General features: G+C 37.7%; 1 protein-coding gene across 4 annotated transcripts in view; it reads left to right on the top strand.

The window, feature by feature from the left end:
* The window catches only part of LOC122304140 (callose synthase 7-like), a 42,909-nt gene that overhangs the window by 9,221 nt on the left and 17,169 nt on the right, over positions 1–16,519 (top strand). The window contains exons 2-15 of one of the 4 annotated variants that reach the window (XM_043116227.1): positions 259–359; positions 1,073–1,191; positions 1,305–1,392; positions 1,476–1,568; positions 1,671–1,826; positions 7,997–8,086; positions 8,223–8,314; positions 8,419–8,542; positions 14,186–14,320; positions 14,417–14,493; positions 14,583–14,670; positions 15,608–15,730; positions 15,814–15,931; positions 16,176–16,507. In XM_043116227.1, coding sequence (XP_042972161.1) covers positions 259–359; positions 1,073–1,191; positions 1,305–1,392; positions 1,476–1,568; positions 1,671–1,826; positions 7,997–8,086; positions 8,223–8,314; positions 8,419–8,542; positions 14,186–14,320; positions 14,417–14,493; positions 14,583–14,670; positions 15,608–15,730; positions 15,814–15,931; positions 16,176–16,507 — 1,736 coding nt within the window. Of the gene's footprint in view, positions 1–258; positions 360–1,072; positions 1,192–1,304; positions 1,393–1,475; positions 1,569–1,670; positions 1,827–7,616; positions 7,775–7,996; positions 8,087–8,222; positions 8,315–8,418; positions 8,543–9,813; positions 10,037–14,185; positions 14,321–14,416; positions 14,494–14,582; positions 14,671–15,607; positions 15,731–15,813; positions 15,932–16,175; positions 16,508–16,519 lie in introns of those variants that run through there. The other 3 variants (XM_043116228.1, XM_043116229.1, XM_043116230.1) reach the window with 3 other exon arrangements.

The raw sequence follows: 16,519 nt of genomic DNA, 5'->3' as shown, positions 1-16,519 counted from the left end.
AAAGTGTACATTCAGTTTCTTTGCAATAATGATAAAAAATTCTACTGTCCAAGAAAGAAAAGCACAAATAATGGTGTTAGGCATTTAAGCTGTTTATGCTTCATATGCTAAACAGTTTAGGATGCTTTGTGTTCTTACTTAAGTGGGACAGAGTGCATTTTATGCATGCATTTGTAGGCAACAATATATTTATTAAAAAAAAATTTGTAGGCAACAATATATATTTATTTCTGACACATCTATATTTTGTTTGATTAGGCCGCTTCCTTGCATTTGAGAAGACACATATGATGGATCCGACATCAACTGGACGTGGTGTTCGTCAATTCAAGACGTATCTGTTGCATAAAGTTGAAAGGGTAACTGACTGTTTACATATTCATGATTTCTTTCCTCATTGAATGATGATCTGGTTTACTTCTGATCAGTGTTTTGTATTAAGTTTATAAATGGAAATACCCTGAACTCATTTCTTGCATAAACTTATGAGTACGATCAGTGTTAATCTGAGGCTGTGGCTAAGTTAAAAAATTAGGCTGTTTGATAAATAGCAAGGATTCTATTGCTCCTTCTGCCATTTACTCTCTTCTAAATTTTGGTCTTGCATGAAGACTCAGTGTTCTAGCACCATCTTAGTTTCATTCCATCAGATCCGTAATTTATTGGCTAGAAGATGTTGTGGTGAATGTTCTTCACATGAGCACTTGAACAGTATATCATGCAATAAAACTATGGTCATAAATTTGAGCTGCTTCACTTTTTTTTATTCAATCTCAGGACCTTTCTGCATATTTGTCCACAAAACTATGGAACTCTTTGGGTTTGTTGTGTTCTATTCAGCTTTAATAACAACATATCTGATCTGATTCACACCATTAACTTGTATGGAAACCAGAAATGTGCAATTTTTACGAAGAAAATTGAGAAGTAATATATGCCCCAAGTTGAAAGATAGTTGTGGCCTTATGTTATAAAGATAAATTTAGGTGCTGAAAAAATCCATATCATATTTCACAGCTTCTAAAGGTGACTCAAAATTATTTTTAATATTTTAAAACCCAATTTGTTACAGGAAGATGCAGAGACAAAGGGGAAGCTTGCACCTCCTGGACAGGATCCAAAAGAGGTTCGGTTGTATTACCAGCAATTCTATGAGAAAAATATCAGAGGAAGAGATTATACAAAAAAACCGTGAGGATTGACTTTCAACTGTCTATGTACCTAAATTTTTCTGTGCACGTTATTCCATGCGTCTTACTTTTTTTTTTTTTTTAAAAAAAAAAATTTCTTTTCAACTGATGAAGGGAGGAGATGTCAAAGATTTTCCAGATTGCAGATGTATTACATGAAGTACTGAAGACAGTTTTGCCTCATGGGAAACTTGATCCTGAGGTATAATTTATATAATTTATTTTTCCTAGCTTGTATGTGTCTGGAAAGACTCAGGTGATGTTCAATTGATCTTTTCATTACAGATGGAAATATATGTCAAAGATGTTGAGAGGATAAGACAACAGTATGAACGCTATCCAGTTGGGGTTAACCCATCAACTATGGAACTTCCTGAGGTTGTTAAAATGCAGCTTATGTATTCTTGGTTTTTTGTACTCATCGAATTTTTTCTATTCAAACCCTTGGTTTCCTTCATTTCTTCTTGAACAATGATTTAGGTCAAAGCAGTAGTTGAAGCCCTACGTAATGTGGCTGATCTGCCGAGATTACCATCAACTTCCAGCCTTCCAAGTGGCAGTTCAGTAACGGCTACAGAGAGGGTTAAATCTAGCTTTGATATACTTGATTGGCTTTCGTCTGTGTTTGGGTTTCAGGTAACCTTTTGTTTCATTTCTACTTTCTACATGCCATAGGCTGGTAAATCACCCTAACCACACTGCATTATGTTGGCTTGCACTGCACCAAATTTGAGTTGCTAAATGGACTATGTAAGTCTTGATTTTCTGTTACTATTATGAATTAGTGATTTTTTAAACCAATACAAAGCTATAAGGCTGCGTGAATTGGGCATTTGTGTGTGAAGAAAAAGAATACTGAGAAGAACAACGTATATCATTTTCACAACTGAGAGAACAATGCAAAGATTAAAATTTACCTTGATTTTAGGCCTGCCGTCACAGATTTGAGGATGCTAAAAGATACACTTAAAAAGAGTCTAGGCGTCAGCCTTTGCAAAACATGGCCTGCCTCCCCAAGCATCTGGTATGAATTAGGTTTAGCACAAAGGAAAGGGGAGAAAAAGATCAATTTTCATCCCTCTCAAGCAACATTCTGCTGTGTGGGATAAAATTAATATATTTGAGTTGTCATTTATTAAAATTACACTTTCTCACTAACACCATTATTCTTTCCTTAACACTTCTCAAGTTGGTCATTTATGTGTGTGTGTCATATACGCTTAGCTTGTAGCTAATTACAATTTAGAGGCTTTGCATTTGTTACATGCAATTTGGTCAAGGCTTCATAGACAAAGTAGGTATTTTTTTTTTGTCATATTCCTATCTTCACCAACATGACAATCAACTTCAATATGTTCAGTTCTCTAGTGAAAGGTGGATTAGAGGCTATATGCAAGACAAACTGATTACTACAATATAATGGAATGGAAGATGAAGTTGGAAAACTGATCTCCTGAAGCAAATGTTGTAATCGGATTGGCTCACTAGAAGTGTGAGGCGTTATTCCATGCTCAACTTTCTGCACTGTATCGAGCCACTCTTATTTGCTTCTTAGTCCTTCACATAGCCAAATTACTCTCCAAAAGAAGTACAATTTCCTATGGTAGATATCTTATTTGAAGAAACTGCCCGATTAGCATTAGTAGATCCTCCATGTGTCCATTTGGTCTGTTCTCTACTGATAAAAAGAAAAGTGTCCAATTGGTCTATACAGTACCTTGAGATCAAGAGCTAGCCTAAGATAGTGAATAATGCAAGTGACAGCATCCAATATGGAAACTCTGGGATCTTTCAATAACTGACTCACCATGTTGGCTGAACATGGTACATCTGGTCAAGTAATGGTCAAATAATTCAACTTCTCAACTAGCTGATGATAACATCTTGGTTTTTCAAATAATTCTACATCAACCTTTTCAGAGGTTGGAATATGGATCCATAGGAACAACAATGCTTTGTTAATCTAATAGACTTTGTCCTCTAACAAATTAAGAACATATTTCCTTTGAGATAAGACATAGCTTTTTGATGTAGAAACTTTAATCCCATGAAAGTATCGAAATTTACCTACTTGAAGAGCTGAGCTGAACCAGAAGATGCTTGCGGGGGTCCTGCTTAAGTTCAGGCCATAGATGGCAAGCCTTGTGGAGTCGAAAGACAGTGCAGTCATACCGGATCAATTAAACTCATCAGTATATAAATGAAATAGAGAATGATCTGTTTAGAATCTGTGAAGACCAAACAAACTCTGATACTGTTTCAGAAATTTTCAAACCATGCTCTCAATGATGGCTTTAAGTCATACAAAGCCTTCCTTTTAAAACATGTAGTTTGATTTTTAGTTGAGGATAAGAGGCATGGTGAATTTTTAATTAGGGTAACTGTGGATGGAGAAGTGATCTGCTTATGAATTTAGCCGTAGTAAAGGCAATGCAGTGGCAGGTAGGAACTGAGCATTTGCAGTGTTTGAATTGTCTCAAGTCAGGTGTTGGACTGGAGTTAGATCTAGGTCTTGATGATGATGGGTACTTATTCCAAGAGGAAGAGACATGACATTGCAACCCAGATGGCTTCCATGTCAATCCTAGCAATATTTCAGTAGATGATTACAACCACCACAGTGTGTGTGGGTGTATTTTCTGGTTCACAGCCACTAGCATGATGGACACCCCAGAGCCGGCTTCCACATGAATTACAGTCATCTTGTCTGCCACGTGAACCATCATTGGTTATTGTAGCACATTGGACTCTAGAGAATATATGAGGAAGTGATGGGATGTTAGAAGGTAGAAACATCAGGTGGTAGTGGCTGATATATGTCATTCTTCAAACACTCTCACGACCTGGAGTATGATTTAGTTTAAATCAGGGTAATATTGTAGAGCCAAAATACATTTGTTGGAGATGCTCTCATATTGCCTTAGCACAAATAAGATGTAGTGAAATAGAACTGATGTGGGTTCCATGCTAGTCAAAAGATGAGCCAAATGTTTTAGGCATTTTTCTGATCCCAGAAACTTGAGTCAGCGTCTTTGAGATAGTTGAGATCATGTGTTGATAAAGACCCTTGCCCTGCAAAATACTTCTACAGATCTTGCCTATGGTGCATAATTTTATGCATTGAGCTTGCTATGAGTTTTTAGAGCATTGAATAAGGAAGCTGAGGTGGCTGATTCAGACATGGCAGCCATGATACTTGTTCAGGATATACATGGATATTAATAGTTAGTATAGATAGTAGTAACTTCAGAAATGGAGAGAAAATCAAAATTAAGACCATAGCCAACCTGAGGGTAACTGAAATTGTCTAAAATGGCTGAAAGTAGCAAAATCGATGCCGCACAACTAAAAAACAAGGTGGACATGGCCCATGCAGCAGGATTTGCATGATCAAAACTGGATTGGTCAAAATGTACCTAAATTGGCCTGAAAACAACCTCAATGGGACAAAAAGCCCCCTGTACCTATTGAAATCCACTGGTGGGAAAAGTGGTAGTGTTGTTGGATGTGTAGGAAACGTGGTGAAACTGTGGATCACTTGTTGTTGCATTGTGAGGTTGCTAGAATGTTATGGAATGAAGTGTTCAGCAGGTTAGATCTTGCTTGGGTGATGCCTGCCACAATGATTGAGCTCATGGCCAGTTGGACAAATCTACAAGGTCTCCCACAAATCTCAGCGGTGTGGAAAATGGTTCCGATATGTATTATGTGGTGCCTATGGAAGGAGCAAAATGACCCGATGTTTGAAGACAAGGAGCGCTCATTAGAAGAACTTAAATTATTTATTTTGTTAGCACTCTTTTTCTATGGGTCACAATTGTAGATTTTCGTGGCCTCGATTTTCATGAATTTCTTGTTTCTATTTCCTCTTCCTAGCAGAAGCATGACTAACCTAGCAAAAACAAATTGAAATTGGTCAAAACACATGATATCTGTGGAAACTCAACGTGAATTGGTTGATACATGCCAGAGCTGGCTGGTATCGAAAAAATCGACCCAAATGTGGAGTTGGGCCGAATCAGTTTGGGGTTATGGGTGTGGGTTTATCTGGTTTTGCTGATGCCTACTGACTTAGGCTTGAGTCAACTTGGATGGGCTGGAATTCGGCTGACTCATTTTGGTGTGGTGATGTCTTGTTGAAAAATGCTTTCCCATCTCTTTATAGGATTGTGTCTGATTAGGGCTCCTTGGTGACTGAGAATGTGCAGTACTACCGATTCCATTCATTGGTCTGTGAGGTTCACTAGAGCTGTTCAGGATTGGGAGGTAGGAGACATCACTGATTTCTATAGTGTGTTATATGCGCCGAAGCAAAGGGCAGGAGGGGAGTATAGATTATTTTGGACATGCACAAGGAACAAGAAATTTTCAGTTCGTTCATACTATAAGGCCTTGACAACTCACTCCCTCAATGCCTTTCCTTGGAAGAGCATTTGGAGGAGCAATGCCCCCCTCAAGGTTGCTTTCTTTTGTTGGTTGGCTTCCCATGGTAAAATATTGACTATAGACAAGTTAAGAAAGCGTGGACTATATATAATGGATTGGTGCTTCTTATGCAAACATAATAGTGAATTAGCGGATCATCTTCTTCATTGTGAAGTAGTTAAGGTATTGTGGGATGAAATCCTCTTGAGACTTGGTATCGCATGGGTTATGCCTAAGAGGGTGATAGATTTACGGGCAATTGGCAGATCGTAGCTGTGTGGAAGATGGTACTGTTACGTTTAGTGTGGTGTATATGGAAAGAAAAAAATGGCCACTGTTTTGAGAATAGGGAATGCTCTCCGGATAGTTTTAGGGACTTTTTCTTTCATACATTGTTGCTTTGGGTCTCTTTTATTGTATTGAATGGAATGAGTTTTAATGACTTTTACTCTGCTATCTGTGGCACGTAGTTTGTAATTAGGCTCTTTCTTGTATATGTTCTATTTACTTGGGCTTTGCCTATTTACGTGGATCAATAAAACCTCTTTTGCCTATCAAAAAAAAAAAAAGAAAAAAAAAAGAAAAGAAAAAAAAGCATGTTATGATTATTTAGATTAATCCGATGTAGAGATATCACTAACCCAAATTAGTGCTTATTATTGATGGACCCAAAAATGAGTTGACTTCATCCTTGAGCTGATGCTGATCACGTTTTACTTTTTTGACATCCATGTGGAGACCAGCACAAACACCCGATGACCACAAAAGCCACCGGAGACCACATAGACTTTTGAAAAGGGTACCAATCTGCCACATGAGAGACCAACGACCACATAAACATAAAAAATAATCATGTTTGAGGGAAAAAAACCATAAATCAGTAAAATACCTGAATCGATGGTTATCTTAAGGAAAGCCACAATTGAATAAGCCATGATTTGGTTTTGTTCGTTGTTAAATCTCCAGTAGTCCCAAACTCTAAGGGTTGGCTCTAGTGGTAAAGGCCTTGGTCTTGGTGGTATGCTCCCTCCAGGTCTAAGATCAAATTCTCTCGGGAAATCGTCTTAGGTGCAAACAATTTCTAAGGGCCATTGGACTGATGGAACTTTCCCTTTAATTACTCGAGATGCACTTGTGGGAAACTCCTTGCTGAGGGTGTGCGCATTCCGGAATTAGTTGGGACTTTGTTCTCGGACACCCGGTGCCAATCAAAGAAAAAATATCCAGTACTAAAAATTTAAGCTGATGGGAAGTAGTGAATGTAATCATTTATTTTATATTCTAACATTCCCTATCACGTGTGTCAGACTTTCCTTAGTAAGTGGACCCAACATATGAAATTTGTAACTGACATGAGTTAATTTGTGGAGTGAGGGTTTGAACTCAAGACATCTACACCGATACAATGTTAAATCGTGAGATACTTAAAGCTTAAAGTAATGGGAAGAGGTGAATTTAATCACTAGATACCAACCATATGCGATGACAACAATTCCGCGTTCTAGGACCACCGTGACCACCTTTTGGCTATTATGATGAATGCACCATTCACCCTTGGCCACGACCATTAGCTTGGATCTCATAGTCTTATATGTCATGTTAATTCCAACTCTATCCCTTTTCAGGTTCTACTTTTCAGATCCTGCATTTTTTGTTAATTTCAACTCTTTTTCTTTATAATGATTCCAAGGGGCTCAATTCGTAATGACCCAAGGAAGATCCAAACCACATTTGGGCATACTCCAAAAGGACAAGTTATTGTTACAATTGGAGCGCCTTATAATTATTATAAAGGGCAAGAACTCGTCCCTCCTAAACAGTGTGTGATCCCATTTGCCACATTCCTATACTCAATTTAAATCATTACAATCTCCTCATCTCGAATTCCTGATATCCTCTTTGGGCTATTCTATCATAGGTGGCATGGCTCAAGTTCTACACTTTTTGTTTGGATTAGCTTTGATACAATAAAGACCCAAGGAAGGCCCAAGCCACATCTTGGACCATACTTTATAGACCAGTCAATGTTAGAATTGGAGCTCCTTAAAATTATATAAAGGGCAAGAACTTCTCCCTCCCAAGTAATGTGATATTGCATTCACCACCTTCCTACACTCAATCAGGGGTATTACAGGGGTATTACATGTGCATCTATACAGGTAGTTAAAATATTTTTATTTTTATTTTTATTTTTTTTCTGGAAATCTATGCAATGCAAAGGAATTTTCAAATGAATGTCAGTTTGAATATTGACGCATCAACGCAGTTTTTTTATTTTTTTTATTTTGTTTAGTTTAGTTTAATGGCTTCTTTCATGTAAATTCTGATAGATTGTTTCATATTATTTACATTGTATCATTTTATCATTTTTGGGTACAAAGAAAGGGAATGTAGCAAATCAGAGGGAGCACCTAACATTGCTACTTGCCAATATTGAGATAAGGAATCAGGAAACTGAAAATACTACTGAGGTATATCATTGTTGCTGTCCTCTGCTTCATATATCGTACTATCATTTGAGAAAAGTTTTCTATTTTTGCTCAGTAAATTCCTTAAGTTGGATGTTATGTGATTATAAATTGAAGATTGATGAGGAATTTATTGCAGCTGGGTGGTGCCACTGTAATGGAGTTAAAGGGTAAACTTTTTAAGAATTATATCTCATGGTGTAACTATCTGCACCGTAAACCAAAGTTTGGGTAAGTAGTTTTTTTGCTGCCCCATTGTAAGTCTTAAAGGTTTTTTGCTTAATGTGTCTAACAATACGGAGACTCATATATTTCATTTTCTTTGCCCATTACAGGTCTTCTCCAGGTTTTGGCAGACAACAGTTAGATCTTATTTACATTGGACTTTATCTTCTTATATGGGGTGAAGCTTCAAATATCCGATTCATGCCTGAATGCCTTTGCTACATTTTCCATAATGTATGTTTCTTTTGTTAACATTCAAGTATACCTGCTGAGGATTGTTTCTTATTGCCAGGTCATGCTAGTGTCTTGAATATCTGTTATGCTAACATAAAGTTGCTATAATTGCATTATTAAACTACCATTCAACATGTCAAGATGGCTTCCTATTTACCATTAGGTTTTCTCATCAATCCTTGTGAGAAAAGGGTTCTATCATCAAATCTTACTTTTTTCATTATTTTTTATGAGACTTATCATCTTTCTTGCGTTTGCTCATCTTTACATCAATCAAACTTCAAGTAAGGAAGAATAATCTAATTGTAATTATTCTGCCTACAGCCCATACCACGCACATCAAGCAATAGGAAAAGGTTGGTAGGGATGCGTTTTAAATCTTACTAAGGTTGGAAGATTCGAAAGTGCAGATTTGAGAAAGAAAACAAATGCCAATTAAATGCAGGAAAGTTTAGAGGGAGGGAGTTGTGTTAAAATTGGGTAAAAGATTGATGCAAAGCACAAGAGCTGCATTTTTGTTGGAATACATCTTATTCTCAGACATAATTATAGGCCCTTTTTGCGTGAAAATATTGTAAGAATTATCATGGTCAATCAAAAAGTACCCCAAAAGACAAGTAACACTGACCAGTTAAATGGAAGTGGAGAGTCATGGAAATAAATGTTTGGTTGGGGCACCAAATAACTAGGTATCCATTAATTGCTAAAGTATTAATGAAAGGTGTTTCCTTCCATCATTAAAATAATTTCTAAATTAGAATTTCTTAAAAATAGATTATGATCTGAACGCATTTAGAGAAAGGCTGTTTTATTTGGATTTTAGTGCAGGTTAGTCCTAGATAGTGTGTGCTAAGTGGGTCATTTATATGGACTTTCCCAATTGTGATTAGTCTTGGGTATCATATAGATGTGTCCAGTCGGTCTCCCGGTTGTGAAAATAAAAGCAACTCGATGATGCTTTTTGGCTTGGAGGTATTGTATTGTGTCACAGGTTTTCCTGATGAGAACATCAAAGATATCTTCTATTAAAAAAAAAAAAAAAATCAAAGATCTGTGACAGCATTGCCAAGGTGAAAGCTTCATAAAATAACCAAGTGAGAGAACCCTAACACATCCTTCCCACTATCACCCCTCAACCATCATCAACTGGAGAGTGACATATCACCTCTGTGACGACGCTGACGGGCCCCGACGTTCTCGCTGAGGGCTGTCCAACGTTGGCCCTCTCTGGCAAACTGGTTTTTTCTTGCTATTTCTCTTTGTCGAAGGTGTCAACGACTGTCGTCGAGTATTTGCCTTTGCCACCGCCATAGGCTTGACCGACGGACTCCGGCGATTACATTGAGGGGCTTCCGACATCGGTGCTCCTTTGGCGAGTGGGAGTTTTCTTCTCCAGCAACCTGCAACCTGAGCCTTTGCCTCTGCCACTGCCATAGACTTGATCAACGGACTCCAGCAAAGCCATTGTGGGGCCTCTGACGTTGTCCTCCTCCGGTGAGTGGGAATTTCTTTTTTTTTTTTTTTTTTTTTTTTTCCCGGTAACACAGTTAAGGGACACTACAACCTAAGCCTTTGCCTCCGACATTGCCACAAACTTGAACGACGGACTCCGGCGACTCCATTGTTGGTTCTCCTCCGACAACTAGGAGTCCATTCTGTGTCTTTGCCATTGATTTGAAGTGGGCACAGAACTACTTTTTTTTCCTTAAGAGGATGAAGAAGGAGCAGTAGGGTATCTCTGATTTGGGTTTTGGGATTTGACGATGACGACACGCGATGTGGATTCATCTTAGTTGGAAGGCAAGAGGTGGTTGAAAGTGGAATAAAAAACTTTCATTTTTATGAAAGAGGGAGGTAATAGTTTTCGTATCTCTGAACGTGGCAAAAGGATAGCTAAGTTCATGTGTCTAGGTAGGATGGAAGCTTCGTGGGTGGCTAAGGGGATTGAGAATTGTTTAGAACTTAACTTTCATGAAGGTTTCTTCAAAGAGCTAAGGATGGGTAATGGAGCTTTTATAATTCAACATCATGTTAATGCAAGGGGCAGCTTTCTGCAACTCTCAGAATTCCGGAATGGAAGGAGGAAAGGTTTGTTGGTGATTCTGAAGGGCGCAAATGGCTTTAGATGATGGAGAGGCTTTATGCAGTCCATACGTAGCATTACTGGGTCCAAAGCCACTTTTTTGAAGCATGCAAACAGTGGGGAGTTTGTTAATGGAAAAACAGTGGGAAGGTCTTCCTCAGTTAAAGGTGCTTTGTACGCTGCAATGTTGAGGTCAATTGCGGGTAGTCCGGTCGAGATCAGCTCAGCGATAGAAGGAAAGGGGAAGGCACTTGTAGGAGACAAAGGCCGTCAGATGACATTGGGAAAAGTGGAGGGGGTCTTGTGGGATGTTAAAGCTCAATTGAAGGGAGTTATGGAGTATGTGAGAGATCTGATGATTAAAGTGGATAAGGGGTTGGACCTAGTCGTGGGTTGAAAATAGATGAGGGAGGGTGGGGGGTAGATCCTTTGGAAGGTCACAAGTGTGCCGACAAAGGTTTCAATGCCATCACAAATAGGGTCGTTGGACGTTGGCATCTTTGTCCATGCCAATGTCACTATGCCTCCAGAGGGAGCAGTAGGGCAGGCACCAGTTGCAAATGGGGTTGGTACTCCTGTCCAGGGTTCAGTTTTAGTTGAAGATGGGGGTCCCTCTAGGGTCTTGTGTATTGTGGAAGAAACAGTCGAGCCTCTTTTAGAAGATGCAAACGCGGTAACAACAGGTTGTGTTTCCCCTACCTGTTCTATGTCTCCTGAGGGAGCAGTAGGGTCTGACAAAGTGGCACGACAAAGATCGTCGGGGGGTGGAGTACATACAAGCAGTGTTGATGGAAGGGAGGAACTTTTAATGGTGATAGAAACAATGGACAACAACCATATAGCTGTCGAGCAACCATTTGGTGGGAATGAAATTATTGGTTTGTCGTTGGTGCCTCGTGTGGAGGAAGGTTTAGAGTCGGGAGTGCAGTTGGATAATGTGTCTAGGGATAGTCATTCCCCTGGTTTCTCTTCCTCCCTTAAACGATATAGCGGGGTTACCATCGGATTGGATTCTGAATAAAGTTAACGGGTTTCAGCAAATATTGGGGCTTACACATGGAGGATATGAAGACGATATTAAAGCAATACTCACTGTGATTGAGGTGAGCCATGCGTGTGAAACCAAATAACATTTTAAGAAAAGAAGGGAGTTAAAGTGTCTTTCTTGGGCAATCAACTACTATGCTAAGGGAGGTAGCTCAAGTCAAGGGAAGCCTAAAGAAGGGTATTGTGAAGACGTTCTTGTAGTTGGTTTTTTCGGGTAGAGGATTAGTTTTTATGGGGAAAAAGGGGCTGGGGTTGGGGAGGTGTGTTCCATTCTAATTCGGGCTTGGAGTTTTTGGGTAGTGTGTCAGGGGCTCTCTAGTATGGACTAAGTGTTTTCTTGTATGCTTCCAGTGTACTTGCTTGGAGCAAATTAAGTTGATTTAGGCTCCATTTAGTTGTTAAACTCAACTGAGATCAATTCAGTTTAATCTATTTTTAAACTGAGTCTAACATCTAAGCACTCAACTCTCAAATTACTAAACTCATCTCTCAAAACCTCTTTACATGTGAGAACCACAACCTTTTTCAACTTTCTATAAATATTTCTAAACTCATCTTAACATCCGAATACATTTAAACTCATTTTAGATGGGGCCCACATAACTCACTCTACCAATTCAATTCACAATAAAGAATTCTACTCAACTCAATATCCAAACGCAGCCTTAGGGTCAACTGTCAAGGGATCTGATTGTGTTAAGTCGTCTTAGGGTATCAGATAATTTTTAGTGCCCATGGGTGAGACAAGAAAATGAGAGTGCAAAAGGCGAATTGTGCGGAATATTTTTTCGTATCCCTAGGGGTTGGCTTAAGTGGTAAAGGTCTTGGTCTTGGTGATATGCTCCTTCCAGGTGTAAGGTTCGAATCCTCTTGGGTTGCAAACAATATCTAGGGGCCATTGGATTGGGGGAATTTCCCCTTGAATTACCTGAGGTGCATTTGTGGGGAACTTCTTGTTGAGAGCCTATGCACCATTGGGATTAGTTGAGACTTTGTTCTTGGACACCCGGTGCTAGGGTGAAATCGGTCCGGTCCGAAGGGGGATTTGCGGACTGGACCGGACCAATTTGGTCCAAGGTTTTCCCACCCTGGACCGGACCTAAATGCACTAAGTACCGGTCCGGTCGGTCCCTTTCGGGGGGGGGGGGGCCAAAAGTGAAATCACATTAATATTTTATCTAATTTTAAGTCAAAAAATACCTAAAAAAAAAAAGATTTGAATGCAAAATAAATTTAAGCATAAAAAGAAAATTATCTATATACAATAAATTTGAATAAAAGATTTTACAAGAAAAAAAATAAAGAAAATTGAAAAAGACCCATAAATGGTGAATTGGTGAATTTGTGGTAGGTTAGTTAATTGATATCATATATTAGTTCATTAAAATTTACATTAATATTTATAATTGCTTTATATTTAGTTATAAGTTACAACTTACAAGTTACAACTTAGGTATTAATTAAAAAATTTATCTACTAACTTTAATTAGATCATAGATGTAGTGTAGTCTTGTATATGTTAATAATTAATGGTAACATAGTTAATGGTGAATTGGTGATAGGTTACTTAATTGATATAATATATTAGTTAATTAAAATTTATAATTGATTTATATTTACAAAGTTACAAGTTACAACTTAGGTATAACTTGTTTATCTAATAACTTTAATTAGATCATAGATAATAATTATATTAGTAATTAGTTAATTCACCTACTAATTAGTTAATGCCTAATGGTGAATTTAATCAATTGATAATAACTAATTGACATTAGTTAATTACTAGAATATTAATTTAAATTTAAAGTTTTATATTGTTAAACGTAATGGTAATATTTTAGATGAAAATTACATAAGTACTTATACAATTATTATATAAAATAATATATATAATATATTTAAAAATAACAATTTCCATTCGGTCCGGTCCGGTCCAAAAAAGTCATGAACCGGGACCGGACCGAAAACTGAAATCACATCATCTGTTGGACCGAGACCGACCGGCTCTAAGGCCGGTCCGGTCCGGATCGACTGGCTTTCAGCCCTACCCGGTGCCCATAAAAAGAAAATATTTTTTCGAATCCTCACTTATCTAGCAAATGAAATTTAAGCTAATGTGATAAATCATGGGAATTTTGAGCCATACAATTAGATGGGTTTATCTTAACAACATGGCCTCAAATTATTTTGCTTTTGGTTTGGTTTGATAAATAGCATAATATTGTTTTTTGCAGTCTTCTAACCAATTTATTTTCATCAATTGTATACTTAGTAGAGCCAAATAACATTACTTTGTTTTCCGCTTTCAGGTATTGGTTCTAATAATGTTACTAGGTTAATCTATAATCGACTTATTACTTGACGTTATGGAATATAAAGTAAACATAAAATAACTGTGATTTAATCGTGCTTGTGTTTTATGTGTAACTTATTTACTTAGTGTAAGTTTTATATGCTTCAAAAACTTATGACATCTGAAACAACCCTTGTTTCCTGAATCCTGATTGTTCAAGATGGCCAATGAACTCAATGAGATCCTGCATATAAGCGTCAGCGCTGTCAGTGGAGCCACATACCAAAGAACAACACGTGATGAAGAATATTTTTTGAGGGAAATCATAAGCCCTATCTACCAAGTCCTGCTTAAGGTGTTCATAATATTGTATGGATTGTACTCCGTTCATTAGTAAATGCTACTTATATATGAGTTTCAGCCTGAAATTTGATTTCTATTGATGCAAAAGGAAGTTAAGAGAAACAAAGGAGGCAAGGAAAGCCATTCAGTATGGAGAAATTATGATGATCTAAACGAGTACTTCTGGTGAGTTTGTTGACTTCTAAATTCCTTTCTATATTCAAATCAAATCTAATATCTAGTGGCTTGAAATTTATCTTCCTTGTCTCTACTAGGTCTGACAGATGTTTCAGACTGAAGTGGCCAATGGACCTCAAAGCAGACTTTTTTCGGCATTCCGATACGACAAAACCTGCAAACATGGTACTTATCTTCCACTTCAGTTTTTGGCTCTTTTCTTTTTACTTTTTACACTGTCCAAGCTCCCTCAGTTGGAAGGAAAGAAGCTGAGCAAGTGAGCTTATTTATATAGTACTGGTGAGGGGGTCTTTTTTTAAAAGGAGTCAAATTAATCCTATGGGCCTGCCCCTTTGCTACCTTTTTTTTCTGTTGTTTAAAGTTTCAACTACTCCTGCCATCAAGATTGTAGGAAGTGGGCAACACGTTCTTGTATTTCTATGAAAATCTCTACATCACACAGGATTCCCAGGAGGAAGTTGTTAGCATGTTATCTGTAACAAATCCTTACTAACTAATAAATCTTCAATGGAGCCAGCCTACTGGCCAGGCATCTCTTTGACCTACTAACTAGTCTTGCCTCCCCCACCCAGCTCTATTGACGGGCACTTTCTTTTGCAATGCTTAATAAATCTCGTTTAACCTTTGGTGAATGTTAAACGAACCAGCATATCTCTACTGGTTAAGTATTTGTCCATCCAATAGAAAACAAAAGCACTTATCCATCCCACTGATGGACTATATGTTTTTCACCATACATTTATTATGCTCATCAAAGACAAAAGATGATCAGAGATTAAAAACCATCTTGTTACAAATTATTTGAGATTTAATCTTTTTTTTTAGAAATATACTCAATATACAAGTATATGGATTTGATGGCAAATAACATCTGATTTATATCAAATTTGTTTGCTTGTTAAATATGGGGAGGACACGTCATATGGTGGCAGTGAAAAAATATTAATCTAATGTAAAGCCATGGAGGGATGTAACTTGAAATCATATATATATATTTATATATATATATATATTATGCAAACACACAAGCTTTGTGATGTGTATGTATATGGAGTAAACGTTTTCTAAAAGATTGCTGTCGAATTTCATTTGCTTTTGGCAGAGATTTAATCAAACTGTTGATGGAAAGAGGAAGCCGAAAACAAATTTTGTGGAAGTCCGTACTTTTTTGCACCTTTACAGAAGTTTTGATCGAATGTGGATATTTCTTATTTTGGCTTTCCAGGTAGCCTTAACATTTAAAAATGTGTTCTTACTCTTTTATCTTTCTTTGTGTGGAACTTTATCTGCATAAGTTATTGTTTTCAGGTAATGGTAATTGTTGGCTGGAGTCCTTCGGGATCTCTTGCTGCTCTATTTGATGCAGATGTCTTCAGAAGTGTTTTGAGCATATTCATTACTTCTGCTTTTCTTAATCTTCTGCAAGGTATTTCTGCTATCGTGAGGTGGTTGATTTATTTTGAAATCCTTTTTTCTATGTTTTGGTGGGAGTTCTTTGGATTTTAGCAGAATAAAATACAATCTTACGTTTGTATTGTTCTCTGTTACTGTTGTATTGGTCATTGGTGCAGCTGTAAGAATTATTATAGTTTATATCCTAATCTAATGGCATTCTATGGGGTTGAGTGGCTTTTGTGATGCTCTTATATTCTGTGTCACCTGCTCTTCAGCCACTCTGGATATAATTTTTAGTTGGAATGCTTGGAAGAGTTTGAAATTCAGCCAAATAATACGATATCTTCTGAAGTTTGCAATAGCGGCTGCGTGGGCTGTGGTTCTGCCAATTGGTTATTCCAGTTCAGTGCAGAACCCAACAGGATTGGTGAAGTTCTTCAGTAGCTGGGCTGGGGATTGGAGGAATCAGTCATTTTATAATTATGCTGTTGCACTTTATTTGGTGCCCAATATACTTGCTGCTATACTGTTTTTACTTCCACCTTTACGGAGAACCATGGAACGTTCAAACTGGCGAATTATCACTCTTCTTATGTGGTGGGCTCAGGTAAGCACGTCT

The sequence above is a fragment of the Carya illinoinensis genome, chromosome 3, assembly GCF_018687715.1.
Source record: "Carya illinoinensis cultivar Pawnee chromosome 3, C.illinoinensisPawnee_v1, whole genome shotgun sequence".
NCBI classification, from domain to species: Eukaryota; Viridiplantae; Streptophyta; class Magnoliopsida; order Fagales; family Juglandaceae; genus Carya; species Carya illinoinensis.
Note: the sequence above shows the minus strand (reverse complement) of the source record. Positions and strands in the feature narration are given on the sequence as shown.